Source organism: Lutra lutra, chromosome 5, assembly GCF_902655055.1.
Source record: "Lutra lutra chromosome 5, mLutLut1.2, whole genome shotgun sequence".
In the NCBI taxonomy this organism is placed as follows: Eukaryota; Metazoa; Chordata; class Mammalia; order Carnivora; family Mustelidae; genus Lutra; species Lutra lutra.
In genome coordinates, this window is record NC_062282.1 from 62,164,676 (window position 1) to 62,190,201 (window position 25,526).

Sequence of the window (25,526 nt, forward strand, 5' to 3'; positions counted from 1 at the left end):
TCAAGACTGAACCCTTCCTATGAGGTAGGTCAACTGGAGAAGTACTCTTTGTGGACCCAGCCTGAGACAGAGGTAGGAGTCACAAAGGGGGTGGAGGGGCATATTTTGGAGATTTAATTATTAGGCTATCACCATCTTTATTTCTTAGTAAACTAAAAAAAGTACAAGGGGAAAAAAAGAAAAAGAATCAAATCAGAGGAAGTGGAAGGATGAAGATTAACAAACTGGAGACACTCAAAAAGCCTGTTTCCTGTCTTTAATGTAGCACCCTCTGGAATATCAAATGAAAGTTATCCTGTTAACCATTAAGTACCAAACTGGTACAGGCAGCACAATCACAAATATTTGAGTATTGAAGCTGACTCATAAAAATCTAAAAATATTTCATGCTTTAGGTTTTCACCATACCATCAGTTTAACCCGTTCCTCTCTTTCAATTATGTTATTTTGAAACCAATGTAAAAAGTATTTTAACCCAGTCTTGGAAACTAATTAAAATTCAGCAAATAAAAAGAGCCATATGCAATTAGCTTTTAAGGCATTATCTTCCTACATCCAATCCTGGATTTACTAAATCAGTTAGTTGTTAAATACCTGTGCTATCTACTACACTAAAATAAATGCATATATGGTTATGAAAAGGGTTGCCTAAGAGTCTTAACCGGTATACCTTTGAGAGAATATCAAAATCCATATATGAAAAGCTCACTTCAAAACTGATCTCTTTGTTAAATTTTCTGAGAATCCCGGTTTTTAATGTCCTTGAAAGGTTGAAATATCTTTTCAGATCATAAATAAGTAAAATCATGTATACTCAAAACTTTTTTAAAGTTATGAGCATGGGAAACCAATAAATTTAGGCCAGAGCTTGTTTTGTTTTACCATACAATCAACAATAGTAAATGAAGTACACTGTATTTCTTCTAATTCTTTTTGAAAATAAAGACATTTTATTTTTTAAATGAATGGAAATGGAAGGAGCACAGGAACAGCCAATTTCAGGAGCACCAAGTTAGAACTTTTCAATGTGAAGTACTCCCCCAGTTGTGAGGACACGTACTGTACATCCATAAGAACATGTATATATATATACAGAATTCCAGGAAGAGATTTTCTCCAAAATAACCCACTACAAAATTTCTAGAACATCAAAACCTTCACTACAATAATAGTTCAATAAGTTATACTGAAAAGGAAAAACTACTTAATAATGAAAATCAAATAAAAACTCACACGTGACAATATCCTTTAAAAAGCAAGCACACGTGTGTACACACAAAGCAGAAACGACCAAGGCCTTTTCTTTTTTTTTTTTTTTTTTCCTAAAGAATACTGGAGAAGTCTAGTTCTGTGAATTATGCAAAGGACAGCAAATATTAAGCTGTGTGTTTATGCTACTGTACTTCCATTTTTAAAACATGCATCTCAACTCCCCAGATACCATCATCCACAGAAACCATGCAGCTATCCAACAGACTTTCAGTGTCACCATTTATTATTTATAGCATTAAATGGGGGAAGTGGCTCTGATGTCACCAACCCTACCAACTGGAATCACTGACTCAATAAACACTTTCACACTGGAGAAAATCTGGCTACGAAAACATTTTGCTGGGTTAAGTAGATTCTTTTACCTTTCCTCTCAATCCAGGGGTAAAGGTTGTTACTGTGTTAGGAGAGATACAAAGAAACTGTCAAGGTTTCCACAGGAAGAAACCCTGGGCATGTCCATTTGCTGAGGTAAAGACTTCCTCCCTCCAACTCTCCAAAGCCCAGTTTGATTTCCCCAATGTTCGAACTGGCAGGTAATAGCTGCCATGTTTCTTTTCTTCCACCAAACCATCCATCAAGCAGCAAATTCTTTGCTTCTACTAACCACCTTTTCATAGTTCTGTTTCTAAAAACCCCTTCTGGCTTCAAGTCGTAAAACGGAAAGCGGTTGGGGTGTCGGTAAGACCGGGAAGTCTGGCATGGCTACCAATGGTCTGTAATAGAAGAGTGATCGCTTTCCGAGGGGCCTAGGATTCTCTCCCTCTTTTCTTTCCTTCCTCTTTTTTTTTTTTTTTTTAAATAAGAAAGAACTGGGGGCAGTGATGAGAAGAACCCTCCCCCCCGGCCAATTTTCCCAAAGCAACGCTGGGAAACATGAAGTTGGGGTTTCCCTTTCCTGGGAGATGGAATCCAGAGTACCTGGGGCCTTGCTATGCAAACATCCCTCACCGCGGAGTAGGAAACCCTTTGTCCGAGAAGCCGGACACCACAGGGGCCCGGGAAAGAGGCCCCTTATCCGTCACAGTCTCAAACCCCAGAGCTCCTCACCTCCACCCTAGTAAGGCCTATCCCGGCATCCACACAAGCCTACGTTGGGGAGAGGGTGCTGAGACCCCTACTAGGACGCGGAGACCGAGGCCCTGATCGATCTCCTCCGTACCCCCCCCCACCACCATCTCACTCGGCCTGAGTGGGGCTTGCAAGAGCGGTGCAGGCCTGGGCCGGAGAAATTCAGGGAAAAAAATCCCTTCCTAAGAGAAGGAGAATGAGATGCTAGAGCGAGTGTGAGCTAAGGCCACAGCATAATCGAGCGAGGGTCCTTCGAGAGATGGGCCCGGATATAGGACAGAGGGAGGAAGGAGAACCGAGGAGCATGGAGGGGGCCGGGCCAGGTCCGGCCTGAGATCTCCAGGGATCCCGAAGAACCGCGCCGGCCCCGAGGCCAGAAAAGCGGAGGGCCCCGGTTCGGGCCAAGGCGGTGGGGAAAGGCTGGGGCCGGCCTCGCGCCGGACGTTGAGATGGGCAGGCCCGCCCGGGGCCGGACGTACGGAAGAACGGTCCAGCGGGCCGCACTCACCATGAGCTCGATGGTCTTGTCCTCAATCACCGAGTCGGGCTCCATGGCGGCCCCGGCGGCCCCGCCTCGCTCTCCCCGCGCAGCAGCGAACGGCCCGGGCGGAGGAGGCGACGGCGGAGGCGGTAGAGGCGGAGGCGGCTATCTTAACCACTCTAGCTGCCAGCCCGCCCGGGCCGCCGGCAGCTCCGCCCTCCCCCTCGGCGAACGCAGTACGCAGACCGAGGACTACAGCTCCCAGCAGGCGCCGGGGGCCCGCAGAGCGTTGTGGGTATGAGAAGTCAACTTCAGGCTAATCTCTCTTGGCAGCCTGAAGCTGAATTCTGAACAAAAGTAGCACTGAACTGTCACTGTGGGACTTGCAAACCTAAAGAATTAAGGGTTCCCCCACAAAAGGGCCTCGGGCACTCCACGACTACATATCCCAGAAAGCCCTGCGCGCGGGTTCTCCTTCCGGCTAGTTTCTCCTGACTTCCTGGCAGCCCCAGGCGACTGAGACCGGGACGGAAACTCAGAGGTAACTCTTCACTCGTCAGAGATTCTGCGTGTGAAACCGATTTCCGCACATGCGCAGTGGTTGCCTCAGAGCCTAGTCTACACCTAGGTAGCGGCACGGTTGGTCCGCGAGCGTCTGCGGCTAGGGACAGATGTTCAAGACAGGTGGGTTCTAGATACGTTGGGAGGACTTGGGGCTCAGAAGTGGGAGGAGCCAACAAGCGAGAAAAGCTCCGGCAAGGGAAAGGCTCTGAGAGCATGGGCATCACAGAAGTGAGGGGTTTGGAAATTTCGTTGGAGAAAGTGGGTTTATGGAGATGAGTTAACTATAGTGCTGTCTGTACGCACCACGAACTGGGAGGAGCTGAGAGACGAATGGGAACCTGTGTATATTGGATATTGAGCCCCTCGTATTTATTCGTTCAGGAAATACTTGTTTTTTAAACTTCCAGCCTCTGCCAGCCTCGGCACTAGGAATCAGCTCCGAGCATTACAAGGAAGGACTCTGTTATTATGGTGCTTAACTCTAGTGGTGGGAAAACAGATACTAGACTAAAGAGTAGGCGCTGAGAAGGACCGCAGCTGGAGACTCCTAGTGAAGTCTGCCTTCAGCTCTGTGTGAACTTTGTCAGGTTTGTTAGCGCCCGCTAAGCCAAGACCATCAGGTACATACTGATTGAACAAGTTGAGTTTATTATCGGTTGCAGTCAGAGAGAATACGCACCAAGAGAAATTAATCATAGGCGTCTCGGTAAGAGTTGTTAGGTAATTTAGGAGAGGGTTTAAGGAAACGAGGCTTTACTCTGGATTAGATACTGTCAGGAAGTGGGGGTATTCCTATGACTGGGCATCTTAATCATGCCTGGGACAAGGGAACAGTAGATTGAGGCAGAAGCTGTAATTGCTAAAGAAGCAGGAACCCCTCATCAGCCAGAATGGGGATGTTTGGTCATTTTTTGTGTTTTGGACAATGTTCATGTTTTATCTGCGTCCAAATATAATTAAGGAATGACCTTGTTTCTGTCTTGATCTATCCACAGTCCGAGAATGGCCCTATCTGATGTTTATGTTCTGTGAAATTCTGTTCAACAGGAGAGCACAAGGCCTACCTAACAGGGCCATCTATCATCTAGTAACATTAGAGCCAGGATAATTGTAACAGACCAGCTTCCAAATATCAGAAGCTGTTTTTCTCTTTCTCTAGTGTTTTGAATTCTCTGCACCTGTAAAGTGAGGGGACTCAGTGACCTAGAAATCTTTACATTTCTAAGGATCAAGTAATTACAGTAATTTATATGTATGCAGGGCACAGTGTAAGTTCCACACTGGTACAGTTTGAAGTTTCATTGTCTTTATCTGGTACTTTCCACCAAAATAATTAAAAGAAAAGCAATAGGAAGGAAGAGCACAGAATTGGAAAGTTATTACCACTAACTTGCTGTCTGCGTTTCACTAGGCCCCTTCCGCAATCTGGACCTTAGTTAATAAAACAGGAATAATACAGGAGTTAGAATAAATGACCTCTGTTTCAGTTATGTGGTGTATCATAATAAGCCACACCCAAGAAATAGTAGCTTAAAATAACTGGTTTATTTTTACAATTGTGTGGGTCGACTGAACACAGCTGGGCCCACATAGTATACCGAGGTTACTCATGAGACTGCAATCAGCTGGGAGCTCGTCAAAATGGCTTCTCATCCTCTAGGGCCTCTCTTCTTCATTTGGTGTCTTCTCATTCATTCAAGCTTCTGCATGGTAACTAGCTTCCAAGAAGACAAGCCCCAATGAGCAAATGATCATCAAGCCTTTGATCGCACCATACTTGCTAATGTCCCATTGGTCAAAGCAAGTTGTACAGCCAAGCCCAGAATCCATGTAGAAAGGGACTATTATGCAGTACAGAGAGTCAAGTTTCATTGAGGACTACTAATATAACAACCACCCAAGACTCCTAATGTACCAGGATTTGCCCACAGGACTTACCACGTAGGGTTAGGGTAGGAGTCACAAGCTGAATTCCCCGATATGTGTGTTTATCCTACATCATTTTTATTGTTTTAAAATTTGACATTTTTGCATTTTAAAGTTTGAATTTCCATCTTCTCTTGAAAAATTAGACCATCTAGCTTTTTGGCTATGTGTGGCAACAATATGCAGGGGTTAAGTAGCAATGACCTTCTTCACTTGAAGCATGGCTCTGTAGATTTCTGCTGTCACCATTACTCCCTGTTGTCTTATATCTGCCCGCTCCACTCACTTAATTTTTGTGCCTAACCCACAGAGAGATTTGAGTGTGCAACCCTTGGTGTTAGAACTGTAATGGAGATAACTCAAGGCTTCTGTCCTTTTGTTAAAAACATATCCCACTGTAAGAGGAAAAAGTACTATTGGGTCAAATTCCAGGAGCTCAATGAGATTAAAAAATCATGTATTGATAGAAGCTTTACCCAAGCTGAGCCACGGCTTAATACTTATGTTAAACAAGAACTCAGGTTCTCAGGTATTTTAACTGTTTTGGGCTAGAAGCCCGCTGGTGATTAGATTTGGTCATCAGTAAAGGCAGAAGACTTTAAGTCATATTTCCCCCCGGTTTTTCAGATAGCAAGACCTGCTAACAACAAAGTGGTCAGGTCCACAATCCCTTAACTGAAACCCCGAGGTCTGAAACATATTCATAATTCAGAATTGCTTAGTTTGTGCAGACAGTATGGTACACATATTGTATATATAATGTAACACACTTAATGGAGTCTAGGAGAGCACTTCATAATCAAGTACATTAACTTCTGTGCCTCAGACCATGTGTGTGCCTGTTATCAATTTATAGCGTCTTAGTTCCAAAATCCATTCTTCTTTTACATACTTTGGAATACTGGAGTCCAACTAGGACCCTGTGAATGTTTCTCCTCTGCCAGCTGGCACAACATTTAATTTTGTCAGTAGAGAGCCCTAGAAGAACACAGGCAAATGAAGGATCTTCTCTTCCTAGTTCTAGTATACTTTCTAGTATACTTACCTTCTTGTTTTTGTGGTATACAGAACCAAATGGTTTGCAGAAGCATACCTTCCCTGCAACACACACACACACATGCGCACACACACACACACGGGTGGCCAGGACATTCAGCAGGTGACTTCCCAGTGAATTCAGTGACACTTCAGTGGGTAGTTTCCTACCTGCCGGCCACAACCTGTAGCACCTCAGCAAACCTCAGCCATCCAGTGGCTCATAACTAACCTCTCCCCAGTGAGTTCTGAATCTCAGCCTAGCAGTGGGGGTGGGAGGGCTCTTCCAAGTTTGTTTCTTCCTTGGGTACTCAGTCTCAGCCCTACAGGTAGTGATTGATCCCTAGAATTGCTCTTTCTGTATTTAGCATTGTTTTTGCCCCTTAATACCCTGTTACTAGTTAATAATTCTTTCTGCTTTTTGTTTATTTTGTTTTTTAGATTCCACATTTAAATGAAATCATATGGTATTTGTCTTTCTCTGACTTATTTCACTTAGCAAGGTACCCTCTAAGTCCATCCATGTTGTCCCAAATGGCAAGATCTCATTCTTTGTTATGACTGAGTAATATTCCATTGTATATGTATACCACATCTTTATCCATTTCTCTATCAATGGAATTGTAAGTTGCTTCCATATTTTGGCTTTTGTTAATGCTACAATGAACACAGCAGTTCATGCATCTTTTCAGAAGTACTCTTCCGTTTTCTCTGGGTAACTATCCAATAGTGAAGTATTGGATCATATGGTATTTCTATTTTTACTTTTTTGAGGAAACTTGATACTGTTTTCCACAGTGGCTACATCAATTTACATTCCCATCAAGAGTGGAAACAGGTTCCTTTTTCTTCATATCCCCACCAACACTTGTCATTTCTTTTTGATACTAGTCATCATTCTGACAAGTATAAGATGACATGCCATTGTGGTTTTGACTTGCATTTCCTTGATGATTAATGATGTTGAGCATTTCTTCATGGATCGTTAGCCATCTGTATGTCTTCTGTGGAAAAAATGTCTATTCAGATCCTCCGCCCATTTTTAATCAATTTTTTTTTTGAGTTGCTTATTTCTGTACTTTGGATATTAGTCTCTTGTTGGACATATCATTTGCAAATATCTTCCCCCATTCAGTACGTTGCCTTTTCATCTTGTCGATGGTTTCCTTTTGATATGCAAAAGCTTTTTATTTTCGTGTAGTCCTAATATTGTATTTTTGCTTTTGTTTCCTTTGCCTGAGGAGACATATCTAGAAAAATGTTGCTAAGGTTGATGTCAAAGAAGGTACTGCCTATATATACTTTCTTCTAGGAGTTTTACGGCTTCGGGGCTCACATTTAGGTCTTTAATCCATTTTGAGTTTATTTCTGTGTATGGTATCAGAAAGTGGTCCAGTTTCATTATTTTTCATGTTGCTGTCCAGTTTTCCTAACACCACTTATTGGAGACTGTCTTTTCCCCATTGTATAGTCTTGCCTCCTTTGTCACAGATTAATTGACCATATACGTATGGGCTTTTATCTTGTCTCTCTATTCTGTTTCATTGATCTATATGTCTGTCTTTGTGTCAGTACCATACTGTTTTATGAAAGCTTTGTAATATAAAAAAACAATTCTTTATATTAAATTTTCCCGAAAGAGTATGGCAGATGTGAGGGTATGTGACTTTAAACTAGATCATGAGGTGTTGTGGCATCTTTCTAGCTTTCTCTTGGGTTACTTACTCTGGGGGAAACAAGCTGCCATGTCATGAGGACACTCAGGCAGCCCTGGGGAGCTGTCCCGCTGGTAAGGAACTGAGGCCACCTACCAACAATCAACAGTGTCTTGCCAGGCCTGTGAGAGGGCCACCTTAGAAGTGGCTCCTCTTGCCCCGTTCAGTCCTTCAGATGACAGTAGCCCCATTTGACATCTTGATCTCATGAGAGACCCTAAGCCAGAACCAACCGTCTATGTTTGTGGATCCCTGACCCATAGAGAGTTGGGAGATAATGGGTATTTGTTATTTTAAGCTGCAACATTTTGAGTTAATTTGTTACAGAGCAATAGGTAACCAAAAGAGATGCAAAAAGAGCAAGTGAGCTACTTCAAAGTACTGGACTCAGTGAACTCTTAACCAAAGCACCATAAACCCTTGGTAGGGCTTTGTGTCTGTCCCTTTCTTATGAATACTGTTGAAGGTAAAAGGTAACATTTTAAAATGGTATATTTTGACCTGTGATGGGTTTTTTGAATTCAGATACATTATAGAGTTGGGGTAGTGCACTGAAATTTTTTTAAGTTTTGTTTTTTTTTTTTTTAAAGTAAACTCTGCACAGCAGGGGGCACAGACTCACAACCCCAAGATCAAAAGTTGCATACTCCACCAACTGAGCCACCCAGGCGCCCTCCCCCTCCTTATTTTAAATATTTTTATTTGTTTTTTGTTTTTGTTTTTGTTTTTTAAGTAATTTCTACATCCAACATGGGGCTGGACTTATGATCCTAAGATGAGAGTCACATGCTCTACTAACTGAGCCAGCCAGGTGCCCTGCTCATTGCCAATAGGCATCAAAGAATGCAGTTCTCTTAGAAGAAAATCTTACGGAACTCTGGAAAAGAGAATGGTGGTAAGATATATTAAACGGGTAGGGCGCCTGCATGGCTCAGTCAGTTAAGCATCTGCCTTCAGCACAGGTTATGATCCTAGGATCCTGGGATCCAGCCCCACATCGGGTTCTCTGCTCAGTGGGAGCCTGCTTCTCCCTCTCCCTGCCACTCCCCCTGCTTGTACTCTTTCTCTCTTTGTCAAATAAATAATAAAATCTTGGGGCGCCTGGGTGGCTCAGTGGGTTAAGCCGCTGCCTTCGGCTCAGGTCATGATCCCAGGTCCTGGGTTCGAGCCCCACATCGGGCTTTCTGCTCAGCAGGAAGCCTGCTTCCTCCTCTCTCTCTGCCTGCCTCTCTGCCTACTTGTGATTTCTCTCTGTCAAATAAATAAATAAAATCTTTAAAAAATAATAATAATAATAAAAATAAAATCTTTTTTTTTTTTTTTTTAGTATTAAAGGGGTGCCTGAGTAGCACAGTTGGTTCAGCATCCGACTCTTGGTTTTTTCTTAGGTTGTGAGCTATGGTCGTGAAATCGAGCCCCACATCATGCTTTATGTTCAGTGTGGAGTCTGCTTAGGATTCTCTCACCCACTCCTCTCTCTGCCTCTCCAGTTCATGCTCTTGCTCGCTCTCTCTCTTTCTAAAACAAATTCAAGAAAAAGAAGTATTAAAGATAGTACCCTGTTTATCCATATGACTGGGCTCCATGTTTTATCCATCTATAGAATCAGAAGAAGGTAGTTATCATAAAATACATATTGGCACATTTATTTAAACTGAAAAACATAGCCAACTTTTTCTAATGGTCTTTTTGGATTACTGGTTTGATAGTGTAGACTGGCTTTGTCAATAGTAGATATTAGACGAGTTATATCTTTAGTTTCACAATTTTTAGGAAGAGACACTTAAAGCACATAAATAGAAACATTTGGGGCGCCTGGGTGGCTCAGTGGGTTGGGCCGCTGCCTTCGGCTCAGGTCATGATCTCGGGGTCCTGGGATCAAGTCCCGCATCGGGTTCTCTGCTCGGCAGAGATCCTGCTTCCCTCTCTCTCTCTCTGCCTGCCTCTCCATCTACTTGTGATCTCTCTCTGTCAAATAAATAAATAAAAAATCTTTAAAAAAAAAATAAAAATAAATAGAAACATTTAGCCAATTAATTTATTGGCAAACATGTATTGAAATTAATATTTGTGTTTTCCCAAGTTTGAAACTTATCAGGTGAAAGAAGGTATCTCCAACTGAGAGAGTTATATTAGTCAAAAGAGAAGAGACTATGCTACAGTAGCAAATTAATCCTTTGCAACCCTGTGTATCGGTCCAAACTCAGAGAAGCAGAACCACTGAGTATATTAAGGGATTTCTTACAAGGAGTTGACCTTATATAATTGTTAAATCTAATTAGGCAATCTCTGTAAGCCTGTGTCTTCACAGCTGACACTGGATCTAAAGACCTTGGAGCAGGCAGTCAGGAAGGGAAGATGGAAATAAGATGTAGGAAAGCAAGCATAAGCCAAACTGGAGTCCATGAGGACAGACTGAACCTGTTAGCTTTTTTGCTTGTTTTTTTTTTTTTAAAGTTGTTATTTATTTATTTCACAGACAGAGATCACAAGTCAGATAGAGATCACAAGTAGGCAGAGAGGCAGGCAGAGAGAGAGGGGAGAAGCAGGCTCCCTGCCCAGCAGAGAGTCCGAAGCAGGGCTTGATCCCAGGACCCTGGGATCATGACCTGAGCCAAAGGCAGAGGCTTTAACCCTATGAGCCACCCAGGCGCCCTGAAACCTGTTAGTTCTTATTGCCTCTAACCTTGGTGGTGTTGCTCTCCTGCAGAGGCTAGAGCCCTTTGTCAAAGAGCTGAACCACAACCCTGGCCCAAGAATCAGAGAAGCTAAAGGAGGCTGTAAGGAAACTTGGGGTGATTGCAGACCCAACCACTCTTCATACCAAGGAGGTAAGAGAGCTGATCAATGACAGTGTATATGGGCTATAAAATGACTTTGGTTTTACTTCTACTCTTCAAAGCCCACACAGGAGTCTGTCTTGTGGCTCACCCTAGTCAGAAACACAGAGGAACAAAATTCAAGGAAATATGGCTCAGCCTAGCCAAGCTGACACATTACTGAGTTTCCACCCCGGGGACATAATGTCTTAACACACATTTTGTTCATGCAAAGTCCAAAGAGGTCAGCTAACCTTCTATCTTTTAGTTACATCACCTGGAATTCATGGTCTCCCATGCTGCTGTGCAGGGGGGACAGAAGGGAGGGTCACCAGCTATTAACTGCCTTATCTCAGGTGCACATCATTCCTGCTCACTGTTCAGTGGTCAGTACCTAATCACACAGCCCTGAGAAGTTGCAAGGGAGACCAAACAGTATACTCTTTTCTGTCTGCATAGAGAAAAGGAAATGAAATAGAATGTGTAAGTACATAGGATCCTCTCTGCTACATGAGTTTAATGAATAATTATTTCATAATTCTTGATAAAGACTTTTAGGTATGCTTTCCCAAAATTGATAAAGTGAATTTCTCCAGGAATGATGTAAAAAAAATGCCTTGATTAGTCATGTGATTTCCAGTACTTTGCTCTCAACAAAATTGAATGATGATTGAATTAAGTTTTAATGATAATTTAAAATAATTTTGCTAGGGGCGCCTGGGTGGCTCAGTCGTTAAGCATCTGCCTTTGGCTCAGGTCATGATCCCAGGGTCCTGGGATCAAGCCCTGCATTGGGCTCCCTGCTCAGCAGGGAGCCCATTTCTCCATCTCCCATTCCCCCTGCTTGTGTTCCATCTCTCGCTGTCTCTCACTCTGTCAAAAAAAGTAATAATAAATAAAAATAAAATAATAAAATAATTTTCCTGGGGCATTTGGGTGGCTCAGTCGTTAACCATCTGCCTTCAGCTTAGGTCATGATCCCAGGGTCCTGGGATTGAGCCCCTGCATTGGGCTCCCTGCTCAGCGGGAAGCCTGCTTCTCCCTCTCCCACTTCCCCTGCTTACCGCTGTTTCTCTCTCTGTCAACTAAATAAATAAAATCTTTAAAAACAAAAAAGAAAAAGAAAAAATATTTAAAAATAAATTAAATTAAATAATTTTGGTAACTGATCGCTATGTAATTTTTAACATAATAACTTTGAAGGAATCCAGAGTTGTATAACATTGCTTTTATTCTTCTACAAACAACATTTATTCTTCTACAAACAAGTCTTTTAAGTACTAACATCTATAAAAATGTGACCTAAAAATAAATTTGATGCCAAATCATCTTATTCTAGCAATAAGTAGTGTTCATGCATGGATATGCAAACTATTTTTTTAGTTATTGGTTGGTTTAAAGATGTAGTTGTAATACTATTCTGTTTAATCATTATCAAAATGTTCATGTACTTATTATTTGGCCAATTGCATTTAATAACAATTCCAATGATAATTTTTTTTTTAAAGATTTTATTTATTTACTTGACAGAGAGAGATTACAAGTAGATGGAGAGGCAGGCAGAGAGAGAGAGAGAGGGAAGCTCTCTGCTGAGCAGAGAGCCCGATGCGGGACTTGATCCCAGGGACCTGAGATCATGACCTGAGCCGAAGGCAGCGGCTTAACCCACTGAGCCACCCAGGCGCCCTCCAATGATAATTTAAATGCAGAAAGCTTTTTTGCTAACTTTCCAAGCCTGGGATCACCAAAAATAAAAATTATAACACAACATGCAGAAGAGAATAGGATAAGGTGAGCAATAAGACTTATAAGCATAAAATTTGGGGGGGAAATGGACTGGAGATATGAATTCAAGGAGAAAAAAAAAGGATATAAAATATCCTCCTATGAGAGAACAGCTTATTCATGTATATTTAAAAGGATGGTAGTATGAAATGACTATATATTTAAATTTCATTAAGAAAAGTAACAAAGCTTTGTTTTCTTAATTTTTTTTTAAGATTTTATCTATTTATTTGACAGAGAGTTCACAAGTAGGCAGAGAGGCAGGCAGAGAGAAAGGGGGAAGCAGGCTCCTCGCCAAGCAGAGAGCCTGACGTGGGGCTCGATCCCAGGACCCTTAGACCATGACTCAAGCTAAAGGCAGAGGCTTAATCCACTGAGCCACCCAGGTGCTCCCAAAGCTTTATTTTTAAAGGTCAGTATTTATTGGGGTGCCTGGGTGGCTCGGTCAGTTAACTTGATAGCTTTTGATTTGTCTCAGGTCATAATCTTGGGGTCCTGGAATTGAGCCCCACATTGGGCTCCATACTCAGCAGGGGTCTGCTTGAGGATTCTTTCTCTTTCTCCTTCTTCCTCTGCCCAGGTGAACTCATTCTCTCTCTAAAATAAATAAGTAAATCTTTAAAAACAAATAAACGTCAGTATTTATAATACACTGGAAATTATATTCTCAGCTATTTAAATTTATACTGAAAATTTTTAGATATTTTAAGAAATGAGTAATTACATAGTGTTTCAAAATTCTTTTGGGGTTACAAGACGAGAAAAAGTCAAAGATCGTTGCTCTAGATCACTGTGGTGACTGCAGAAAGGGCCTTTGTATCCTCAGTGCCAGACTCTCAAGTCTAGGATCTTGAACAAAACTAGACATTGGCCAAGAAGTCTCTGACATAGGTGTAAAAGAATTGGAATTAGAAGAGATTTCCCTTCAATAATAACTAAGGACATACTGGTTAAAATAACCATCAGGTAGCCAGTCTCTCTGTCCCACTCGTCACTCCTGAGTAGCTCCGTGGTGAGATACCTACTATAGCACTGAAGGCTGTTCACAGTCTAACTCCAGTACAGTTTTCCAACTTTATTTCTCACTTTTCTTTCTCTCACCTCCTATTTTGGCTCCTCGCACTTAAAAAAAAACAGCTACATTCCTTCATGCTTGCATGTCCCTCTCTCTGGCAGTTCCCGCATCCTAGAGAGGATGAGATGGGTGCTTGCAAGGAGGGTACAAAACGAGAGGCAGTGAGAGACAGGGCAGTGCATAATTCAACTCTAGTGTGAACTTTTTTGCTGGACCCTAACTCAGGCCCTTCTGTAAGGCCCTAAGCAGCTTGGAGGGTTCCAAGTATTGAGAAATTTATCCCGAGGAGTATCCTAAATTCTGAGGAAACAGGCCAGCAGAAAACAGGTAAAGAGGGAAGAAGTTATGTAGGGATTTCCTGATGAACTAGATTCTAGCTACTGGAACACAGAATTTATAGGACCGAGGTTGCCAGCATTAATCCCAATGAGTTGTGCTTGTGAATGCAGGTACCTCCTCTCCTGTTGATGGCCTTATCCTGTTCCCTCCCACCTGAATGGGAATGTTGTGTGCCTGCTTCTCCCTTTCTTCTCTCTACTGGAGGATCTTTGTAGCCAGTAGTGGCTCAGAATTACCAAACTTGGAGCAAAGTATACATAACAGGAGCCTTATCTATGTAACCCGATGTAAAAAGGGACTATTTTAGTCTGGAGTTTCCGCTGTGGCCTCGAACCTGAAAACAATAGGTGCCTTTTTTTTTTTTTTAAGATTTTATTTATTTATTTGACAGAGAGAGGTCACAAGTAGGCAGAGAGGCAGGCAGAGAGAGAGAGGGAAGCAGGCTCCCTGCTGAGCAGTGAGCCCAACGTGGGGTTTGACCCCAGGACACTGAGATCATGACCTGAGCTGAAGGCAGATGCCCAACAACTGAGCCACCCAGGCGCCCCAATAGGTGCCATTTTAATGGAAAGTACTATATGAAGTTTGACAGGCCTGTGAAGAAGGTTGTCCAGAAACCAGTTTTGCCAGCTCCTCAGCCCATCCCCCACTTTGAAGGTGTACCAACGAGTCTTGTAGACTGATCTGCCAAGATGGAAGAATATTTAGAGAATTATTCCCTCCCAGTACTCCCCAGATGCACTTCAGGGTGCCTCAGGGACCACTCAGATACAAAGCATGTCCCTTTGAGTTTGGAGACACGGGCACTAGTTCCTTTTTCATGTCTGCAAACGTGAATATGTGGGTAGGCCAAAGGCTGAGTAGGCCTAGCCTGTGGCCACAGAGAGAAAATACCTGTCTCCAGAAGTGCCTGCTCTTCCAAAATTCCAAGGGGCAAACATGCATGTTTGTGAGGGCCAGCTTTGTCCTCCCCGCCCCCCGCCAACACACACACAAAAACATTGTCTTGAAATGGTCACTGACCAAGAGGCCATCTGGAGGAGAAAGTGATTCCTACAGGGCTCCCCTGTGAGGGGTACAGCATGGTAGGTAGGAGATTAAGAGGGGAGAAAGGTATCAGGGAGCTAGCCAGAGGAAGTAACTCTCATCTAGAAATAATAGGAAACCCAAAAAGTACCCCATGAGAAAAGATAACAGCCTTTGACATGAAACATTTAGGAGATACAGGTACCAGATTATAATGGGACAAGTCAGGACCTTTTCTCCCCTGCCTCAGGTTGGGTTCCCCAGAAGCAGACCCTGAGATGAGGATACTACATAAGGGGTTTTTTAAAAAGTACTCCCAGGAGAAACCCATTAGGGAGTGGGGAACCAAGAAAGGGAAGATACACTGTCAGGCAGAATCCCATAGAGTGGAGTTTCAGCTTCAGGCTGATCCTGCATGATGTTCTGGGATGTAAGTCACTCCCCAGAGCTGGTCCTAACCTGAGCATGGACTCCTGGTCCTACTCCTGGAGCAGTCACTCAGCTTCCAGATACTTGCTTGCTGTGCTTCAGGCAAAGCCACATCAATAGGAGTGCTGGGCACGGGGTGCCTGGGTGGCTCAGTGGGTTAAGCCTCTGCCTTCAGCTCAGGCCATGATCCCAGGGTCCTGGGATCAAGCCCCGCATTGGGCTTTCTGCTCAGCGGGGAGCCTGCTTTCCCTTCTCTCTCTCTGCCTGCCTCTCTGCCTACTTGTGATCTCTCTCTGTCAAATAAATAAATAAAATCTTAAAAAAAAAAAAAATAGGAGTGCCGGGCTTGAGAAAGAGTGCATTTGACCCTGGAGCAACGGGGGTTAGGGGAGCCAACCCCTTCTGCAGTTGAAAATCCACATATAGCTTTAGACTCTCCAGAAACTTTACTTATAGCCTACTGTTGCCAGAAGCCTTACCAAAAGCAAAAACAGTCAATGCAGATTTTATATATGTATTGTATACCAGTTCTTAAAATACAGTAAGTTAGAGAAAAAATATTCAGAAAATTATAAGGAAGAGAAAATACATTTACAGTACTATACTGTATTGGGAAAAAATCCATGTATAAGTTAAGTAAACCCATGTAGTTCAAACCCGTGTTGTTCAAGGGTCCGCTGTAGTTAATATGGGCCATTAGAAAAGAAAGAGCACAGAATCCGTGGGAGGAGGTTACAGGGATCTGAGTAGAGCACTAACAGTATCTGCCATAGATCATCCCAAGCACTGCTCAGATCCACTTGTATTTTAAATTAAGGTCCGTCACAGCCTCTGTAAGATAGGATTCATCATAATTTCTAGGGGAAGACTTAGAAGAGGAAGGTTTGAGAGAGCTGCAGCCCCCAAAGCTGCAGTTGGTCCAAGACTGTAGATAATTTGTCATCTTCCTTTCTACATGTTCTAGATCCCCTTTGCTGTTGCTGTAACATATCTGCTGTTTTAGAGGGCTTACCTTTGGGGGTGTCCTAGACCTTCATCCTGAGGGGTCTGAGGCCATGGATACCTATACTTCTATCAAGCTGGCCATTCATGCCTACAACTGGCCTGGGAGTACAAGGGTTCATGAGCTAGTGCCAAAAACAGGGCGTGCATGATCCCTAGTTCCCAGCTGCACTCAGAGGGGACGTGTACAAAGTGCTCCCCTGGCTCTTCATCATAATGATGGATTGCATGGTCTCTCCTACCTGAGTCTTCTGTTTCCATTTCGGTCTTATTTCCCTTCTGCAGTCTCAGTGTATCTATATTAGCTTCCTGTGGCTTTCACAACAAATTGCCACAAGCCTGATGGCTTTACCCAGAAATGTATGCCCTCCCAGTTCCAGAGGCTAGACGTCTGACATCAGGCTATGAGCAGGACCATACTCCCTCAGAGGCTCTAAGAGAGGTTCCTTCCTTTTGTCTTTTTTCCTTGTTCTTTCATGTTTTAATTCTGGTAAAATATGCATAACATAAACTCATCATTTGATGCATTTTTAAGTGTACAGGACAGTGGCATTAAGTACATCATGTCATGTAACCTTCATCACCAACCATCTCCAGAATTTCTTATGTTTTCCCAAACTAAAACTCCATACACATTAAACACCAACTCCTCATTCCCCCTCCCCCAGCCCCTGTCAAGCACCATTCTATTTTCTAGCCCCATGAATTTGACTGCTCAAGATATTTCATGAAGTGGAATCACGAAGGATTTGTTCTTTTGCGAAGGGGTCATTTTACTTAGCCTACTATCTTCGGGTTCATCCATGTTGTAACATGTATCAGAAATCAGAAATTTAAGGCTGAGTTAGTTCTGTTGTGTATATAGGCCATATGTGGTATATCCATGCTTCCATTGATTGACACTTGGGTTGCTTCTTCCTTCTGGCTCTCATGAATAGTGTGGCTATGAACATAGCTGTACAAAGAACTCTTCAAATCCCTGCTTTCAGTTCTTTGGGCCATATACTCAGAAGTGGAATTTCGGGATCATATGGGAATTTATTTTTAATTCTTTTAAGGAACTGCTGTACTATTTTCCACAACACCTGTATCATCTGACATTCCCACCAGCAACTGCACAAGGTTCTAATTTCTCCACATCCTTGCCAACACTTGGAATTTTGTGGGTTTTTTCTTTTTTGTTGTTTTGTTATTATTGTTGTTTGTTTTGTTTTTGATAAGGGCTATCCTACCAGGCGTGAAGTGGTAGTCATGGTGGTTTTGATTTGCATTTCCCTTATAATTAGTGATGTTGGGCATCACTTCATGTACTCATCAGCTATTGTACATCTTCTTTGCAGGAATGTCTATTCAAGTCCTTTACGCATTTTTTAATCCACTTGGGTTTTTTTCCTGGCTTTTTGTTGTTGTTATGTTATAGGAATTCTTTATATATTCTAAATATTAATTTCATAAAAAACATAATTTGCAGATATTTTCTTCCATTCTGTGGTTACCTTTTCACCCTGTTGATAGTTTTCTTTGATGCATAAAAGATAAAATTTGACATCTTTTTATTGTTGCTGACTATGATTTTTGGGTTGTATCTAAGAATTATTGTCAAATCCAATGTCATGAAGCTTTCTCCTGTTTTCTTCTAAGAGTTTTATAGTTTTAACTCTTACATTTAAGTCTTTGATCCATTTTGAGTTCGTGTGTGTGTGTGTGTGTGTGTGGTATAAGGTAAGGTTCCACCTTCATTCTTTTGCCTTTCTTACCTCTTCCAACTTCTTTTTTTTTTTTTTTTAAGATTTTATTTATTTATTTGACAGAGAGAAATCACAAGTAAGCAGAGAGGCAGGCAGAGAGAGAGGAGGAAGCAGGCTCCCTGCTGAGCAGAAAGCCCGATATGGGGCTCGAACCCAGGACCTGGGATCATGACCTGAGCCGAAGGCAGCGGCTTAACCCACTGAGCCACCCAGGCGCCCCATACCTCTTCCAACTTCTTGTACTTCCTGGTGTTCCTTGTCTTGTGGCCTCATAACCCCAGTTTCTGTCTCGATCTTCACATGGCCTTTTTCTCTTTTCTTCTGTGTTTCTCCTCTGTGTCTGTATCTCATAGGGAACCCATCATTGGCCCACCCTAACCCATGATGATCTTACCTTGAGATCTTTAACTTAATTACAGCTACAAAAAGGCTCATTCCAAACAAGGTCACATGCGGACATTCTGAGTAGAAATATTGGTGGGGAGTGGTGGGGTCTATTCAACCCACTACAGTGTTCACTCTAATTTCCTTTGCCACAAGCAATTTTATTACCAGTTCTTTTGTTTCTCTTCCTTAAAACAATCTTTATCATCTTCTGCCACATCCTACTTAAAGCACTCCGCTCAACCCAGCTAGCCCCAACTTAGAACTTTTTACCTATGCCTCTTCCTTTTTTTCTTAGCAGTTGCTCTAAGGTCTGCAATATACATCCTTAGCCTTTTACAGTCTACTTAGGATATAATATTTAGCAATTCACCTAAAATGTAGAACTTGCAACTATATGGATCTATTTATCCCTTCCAATATTTTATACCATTAATGTCCTATGTATTATATATGTTACATTATAAATCTTACAAGGCAAAATTTTGCATTAAGCTTTAAATGTTATTATGATTTCTTTTCAAAGTCAGAGGGAAAAATAGTTTTATATTTACCCAGTTACTTACCATTTATGATGCTCTTTATTCTTTCCTGAATATCCAGTTTTTTATCTGGTATCATTTCCTTTCTGTCTGAAGAACTTCCTTTAACATTTCTTATATTGCATCTCTGCTGGCAACGATTTTTCTTTTTCTTTTTTTCTAAAAATGTCTTCATTTCTGTTTTTCTCCAAGGATATTTTAGTTGGACCTGAAATTCTGGATTGAAAAAATTTTTCCTTGCACACTTAATGATGCTCGTTTTCTATCATGTTAGTGTTCTGCAGCTCCTGTGACAAATTATCACAAACTTAGTGGCTTAGGACAACAGAAAGTCATCCTCTCTTATCCTGTCACAGTTCTTGAGGGCAGAAATCCAAAATCCAGATGTAGGCAGGCCGCACTCCCCATAGAGGCTCTAGACAAGCATCCTTCCTTGGCTCTTCTGGCTTCTGGTGGCTCCAGGCATTCCTTGGCTTATAGCTAGTAACTCTAGTCTCTGCATCCCTCTTTATGTGCCCTTCTGTTCTTTCTTTTGTCTTCTCCCCCATGCCCTGGTGTTTTTCCTCTAGTCATAAGGACACTTGTCATTGGATTGAGGGCCTACCTGGTTAATCTAGAATGATCTGATCCCAATATCCTTAACTTAATTACTCTGCAAACACCCTTTTTCCAAATAAATTCACATTCATGAGTTCCAGCGATAAGTATTATACGTATCCTTTTATATAGATGCAGATATAGATTTATAGACATAGATATAATTGACATGTTAACATATTAGTTTTAAGGATACGACATAATGATTTGGTATTTGTATATATTGCAAAATGATCATCACAAGTCTAGTTAATATCCATCAACCTACATAGTTATAAAACTTTTTCTTCTGTTAAGATCTCCATTAACAACTTTCAGCTATGAAATATTACTAACTATAGCCACCATTCTAAGGACTTTCATTCAAGTACCTTATATCCCATGACTTATTTCCTTTTGTAAAAAGATTTATTTATTGCTGGGGAGGGGCAAAAGGAGAGGGAGAGAATCTCAAGCAGGCTCCCCGCTGAGCACGGAGCCCGATGATGCAGGGTTCTATTTCATAACCCTGAGACTATGACCCAAGCTGAAATCAAGAGTGGGACCCTTAAACAGCTGAGCCACCCAGGCGCCCCGACTCATTTCTTTTATAGTTGTGGGTTTATACTTTTCAACCACCTATACACATTTTGCCTACCCTCATCCCATGCCTCTGGCAGCCACCAATCTATTTTCTCTGTATCTATGCGTTTGATTTTTTTCTGTTTCTATGTTTTTAGATTTCACATGCAAGGGAGATGTATGGTATTGGTCTTTGTGTAACTTACTTCATTTAGCCTAATACCCTCAAGGTCCATCCATGTTGTTGCAAATGGCATGATTTCCCTCATTTTGATGACTAAATAGTATTCTATTGTATTTATACACTACTGATGGACACTTAGGTTGCTTCCATGTCTTGGGTATTGTAAATAATGCTGCAATGAACATGGGGTGAATATCTCATTTTAAGTTAGTGTTTTCATTTCCTTCAGACAAATATCCAGAAGTGGAATTGCTGGGTCATATAGTAATTCTACTTTAAATTTTTTGAGGATTTTTATACTGTTTGCCATAATGGTTGCAATTTAAATTTCTACCAACAGTGCTTAAGGATTTTTTCTTCATATCCTCACTGACATTTGTTATTTGTTATTTTTTTATAATAGCCACTCTAACAGGAAGTGATCTAATTATGGTTTTGATTCGCATTCTCCTGATGATTATTGATGTTGACCACCTTTTCATGCTCCTGTTGGCCTTCTGTATGTTGCCTTTGGGAAGATTTCTATTCAAATCCTCTACCTGTTCTAAACTGAATTTTTTGTTTGTTTGTTTGCTATTGAGTTGTATTAGTTCTTTATATACTTTTGGGTATTAACTTCTTATACGATACATAATTTGCAAATATTTTTTCCCATTTAGTAAGTTACCTTTTTATTTTATTAATGGTTTCCTTTAGTATGCAAAACCTTTTAGTTTGATGTAGTCCCCCTTGTTTATTTTTGCTTTTATTGCTTTTATTTTTGGAGTCAAATCCAAAAAAAATCATCACAAGACTACTATTAAGGAACTTACCACCTATGTTTTCTTCTAGGAGTTTGATGGTTTCAGGACTTATATTCAAGTCTTTAATTCATTTCGAGTTTTTGGGGGTTTTTTGTATGGTATAAGATAATGGTTCAGTGTCATTCCTTTGCATGTGGCGGTACCATTTTCCCAGCACAATTTGTTGAAGAGACTGTTCTTTTTCCTTTGCATATTCTTATCTCCTTTGTCGTAAGTTAATTGACCGTGTATTTGTGGGTTTATTTCTGGCGTCTGTTCTGTTCCACTGATCTGCAAGTCTGTTTTTATGTCAGTATCATACTGTTTTGATTTCTGTATATATGGTTTGAAATCAGAAAGCATGATGCCTCTAGCTTTGTTCTTTCTCAAGATTGCCTTGGTTATTTGGTATCTTTTGTGGTTCCATACAAATTCTGGGATTGTTTTATTTCTATGAAAAATGCCATTTGAATTTTAATGGAGATTGCATTGAAACTGTAGATTGCTTTGGCTAGGATTGGCATTTTAACAATATAAATTTTTCCAATCCCTGACCACAGAATAGCTTCCCATTTATTTGTGTCTTCTTCAGTTTCTTTCATCAATGTCTTATAGTTTGCAATGTACAGGCCTTTTGCCGACTTGGTCTAATGTATTCCTAGGTATTTTATTCTTTTTTATACAATTGTAAAGGCAGTTGTGTTCTTAGTTTCTCTGATAGTTCATTATTAGAGTATAGAAATGCAACAAATTTTTGTATATTGATATTGTATTCTCCAACTTCACTAAATTTATTTTTTTTAAGATTTTATTTATTTGTCAGAGACAGAGTATGTGAGGACAAGCAGGGGGAGCAGCAGGCAGAGGGCAAAGCAAGCTCCCTGCTGAGCAAGGAGCCCAATGTGGGACTCAGTCCCAGGTCCCCGAGATCATGACCAGACCCAAAGGCAGACGCTTAACCAACAGAGCTGCCCAGGCGTCCCTACTAAATTTATTACTTCTCACATTTTTTAGGGGTAGAGCCTTTAGGGTTTTCTATATATGATATCATGTCATCAGCAAACAGTGACTATTTTATTCTTCCTTGCCAATTTGTGTTCCATTTATTTATTTATTTATGCAAGCATGCGTGCCTAATTGCTTTAGCTAAGACTTCCAATATTGTGTTGAATGAAGCTGGCAAGAGTGTGCATCCTTTTCTTGTTTCTGATCTTAAAGGAAAAGCTTTCAGTTTTTCACCAATGAGTATGATGCTAGCTGTGGCCTTGTCACAAATAAGCTTGATTACGTTGAGGTACATTCCCTCTATATGTACCTTATTTGGCATTTTTATCATAAAATGTTGAATTTAGTCTCATGCTTTTTTTGCAATAGAGATGATCAGATGATTTTTGCCCTCCATTTTGTTAATGTAGTATCAAGTTGATTAATTTGCATGTGTTGAAACACCCTTGTAGTCCTGGAATGAATCCCACTTATCATGGTATATGGTTTTTTTTAATGTATTTTTGAATTCAGTTTGCTAATATTTTGTTGAGGATTTTGCATCTATATTCTTCAGTCATATTGGTGTATGATTTTATTTTCCTGTGGCATCTTTGTCTGGTTTTGTTATCAGGTAATGCTGGCCTTATAAAATAAGTATTCCCTTTTCTTCTCTTTTTTGGAAGAGTTTGAGAAGATTTGGTATTGAATCTTCTTAGAATGTTTGTTAGAATTCACCAGTAAGGCCATCTGGTCCTATACTTTTGTTTATTGGGAAGTTTTTGATTACTAATTCCATCACCTTACTCATGATCAGTCTACTTGGATTTTTTATTTCTTCATGATTCAGTCTTATAAAATTGTATGTTTCTAGGAATTTCTCCATTTCTTCTATATTGTCCTGTTTGTTGGCATATAATTGTTCATAAGAGGCTCTTAAGAATCTTTCTATTTCTGTGTTATCAGTAACATCTCCTCTTTCATTTCTGATTTTATTTATTTAACTCTCTTCCTTGGTGTCTAGCTAATGGTTTGTTTTGTTTATCTTTTCCAAGAACTAGCTCTTTGTTTCATTGATCTTTTCTGTTGTCTTTTTAGTTTCTATTTCATTTATTTCCATTCTATTTGTTGTTATGTTTTTCCTTGCACTAACTTTGGGCATCATTTGTTCTTCTTTTTCTAGCTCTTTGAGGTGTAAAGTTGATCATTTATTTGAGATTGTTCTTGTTTCTTGATGTGGGCACTTATCAATATGAACTTCCTTCTTAGAACTGCTTTTGCCGCATCCTGAAATTTTGGGATGTTGTATTTCCCTATTTATTTGTCTTGAGGTATTTTTTTTTTTTTTAAGATTTGCTTATTTGAGAGCGAGAGAGCACACTTAAGTGGGGAAAGGGGCAGACGGAGAGAATATCCAGGCAAACTGTGCTGAGTATGGACCTAAGCCAAAACCAAGAGTCAGACACTTAACCAACTGAGCCACCCAGGCACTCCTATTTTTTTTAATTTTCCTTTTGATTTCATCTTTGATCCATTGGTTTTTTTAGTAGCATGTTGTTTAATCTCCACAGAGTTGTGAATTTTCCAGTTTTATTCTTGTAATTAATTTCTAGTTCTCTACCATTGTGGTTACAAAAGATGCCTGGTATGAGTTAAGCCTTCTTAAATTTAATAAGACTTTTTTGTGGACTAACCTGTGATCTGTCCTGGAGAATCTTCCATATGTGCATCAGAAGAATGTGTATTCTGTTGCTTTTAGATCAAACGTTTTATTTATAGTCTGTTAACTCCCTCTAGTCTAAATGTGTTTTTTCAAGGGCAATAATGTTTCCTTATTTATTGATTTTCTTTGTGGATGATCTGTCCATTGAGGAGAGTGGGGTGTTAAAGTCCCATACCATTATTGTACTGCTATCTATTTCTCCCTTCAGGCCTGTTAATATTTCATTTATATATTTAGGTGTTCCTATCCTGGGTGCATAAATATTTATAAATGTTATATCTTCTTGTTGGATTGACCCATTTGTCATTGTGCAATATATTTGTCTCTTATTACAGTCTTTGTTCTAAAGTCTTTTTTGTCAGGTATTTGTATAGTTACCCCAGCTGTCTTTTGGTTTCTATTTGCATGGAGTATCTTTTCCATCCTTTCACTTTTAGTCTATGTCCTTACATCTGAAATGACTCTCTTATAGGCAGCACATTGTTAGGTCTTGTTTTTTTATACATTATACACTTAGACATTTTTTTATACATTGATTAGAGAAGCTAATCCTTTTACATTTAAAGTAATTATTGATGGGTATGTACTTATTTTAATTTTGTTCATTGTTTTCTGGTTAATTTGTAATCCTTCTGTTCCTCTCTTCTCTTACTCTTTTCTTTAGGATTTGGTATTTCTTTTTTTCTTTTCTTTTTTTTTTTTTTTTAGATTTTATTTATTTATTTGACAGAGATCACAAGTAGGCAGAGAGGCAGGTGGAGGTGGGGGGGGAAGCAGGTTCCCTGCTGAGCAGAGAGCCCGATGCGGGACTCGATCCCAGGACCCTGAGACCATGACCTGAGCTGAAAGCAGAGGCTTACCCACTGAGCCACCCAGGCACCCCTATGATTTGGTGTTTCTGTAGTGGTACGCATAGATTCCTTTATCTTTTATGTATCTACTTTTCAGTTTTGCTTTGTGGTTATCATGAGCCTTACATAAAACAACTTGTATTTGTAACAGTCTGTTTTAATTTGATAACAACTTAAGTTTGAACACGTTCTAAATCTGCATTTTTACCCCCCTCACCCACCATGTTTTAGGTTTTTTTCCTTTTTAAAAATATTTTTATTTATTTATTTGAGAGAGAGAGACAGATAGCGAGAGAGAGAGCAGGAGCTGGCAGGAGTGGAAGAAGCAGGCTCCCCGCAGAGCAGGGAGCACAATGCAGGGCTCAGTCCCAGGACCCTGGGATCATGACCCTTGCTGAAGGTAGATGCTCAACCAACTGAGCCAGCCAGGTGCCCCCATGTTTTAGATTTTTGATGTCACAACGTACATCTTTTTGTCTTGTGTATTTCTTAGGTTATGGTATAGTTATTTTTACTACTTCTGTCTTTTAATTTTCATACTAGCTTTTTTTAAGATTTTATTTATTTGTCAGGGAGAGAGCACATAAGCAGGGAGAGCAGCAGGCAGAGAGAGAAGCGGGCTTCCCACTGAGCA

At 40.7% G+C, this 25,526-nt stretch overlaps 1 protein-coding gene and 1 long non-coding RNA gene across 9 annotated transcripts in view; one reads left to right on the plus strand and one right to left on the minus strand.

The window, feature by feature from the left end:
* The window catches only part of FBXW11 (F-box and WD repeat domain containing 11), a 121,228-nt gene extending 118,165 nt beyond the window's left edge, over nt 1–3,063 (minus strand). For 5 of the 8 annotated variants that reach the window (XM_047730790.1, XM_047730787.1, XM_047730786.1 and 2 more), the window contains exon 1: nt 2,849–3,062. In XM_047730790.1, coding sequence (XP_047586746.1) covers nt 2,849–2,893 — 45 coding nt within the window. In that variant the 5' untranslated portion in view covers nt 2,894–3,062. Of the gene's footprint in view, nt 1–2,848 lie in introns of all 8 variants that reach the window. The other 3 variants (XM_047730782.1, XM_047730784.1, XM_047730783.1) reach the window with 1 other exon arrangement.
* Nucleotides 3,064–3,366: 303 nt separating this feature from the next.
* LOC125100544 (uncharacterized) overlaps nt 3,367–25,526 on the plus strand; it is a 68,487-nt gene continuing 46,327 nt past the window's right edge. The window contains exons 1-2 of the long non-coding RNA XR_007127583.1: nt 3,367–3,505; nt 10,772–10,892. This is a non-coding gene — a long non-coding RNA (uncharacterized LOC125100544). The remainder of the gene's footprint in view (nt 3,506–10,771; nt 10,893–25,526) is intronic.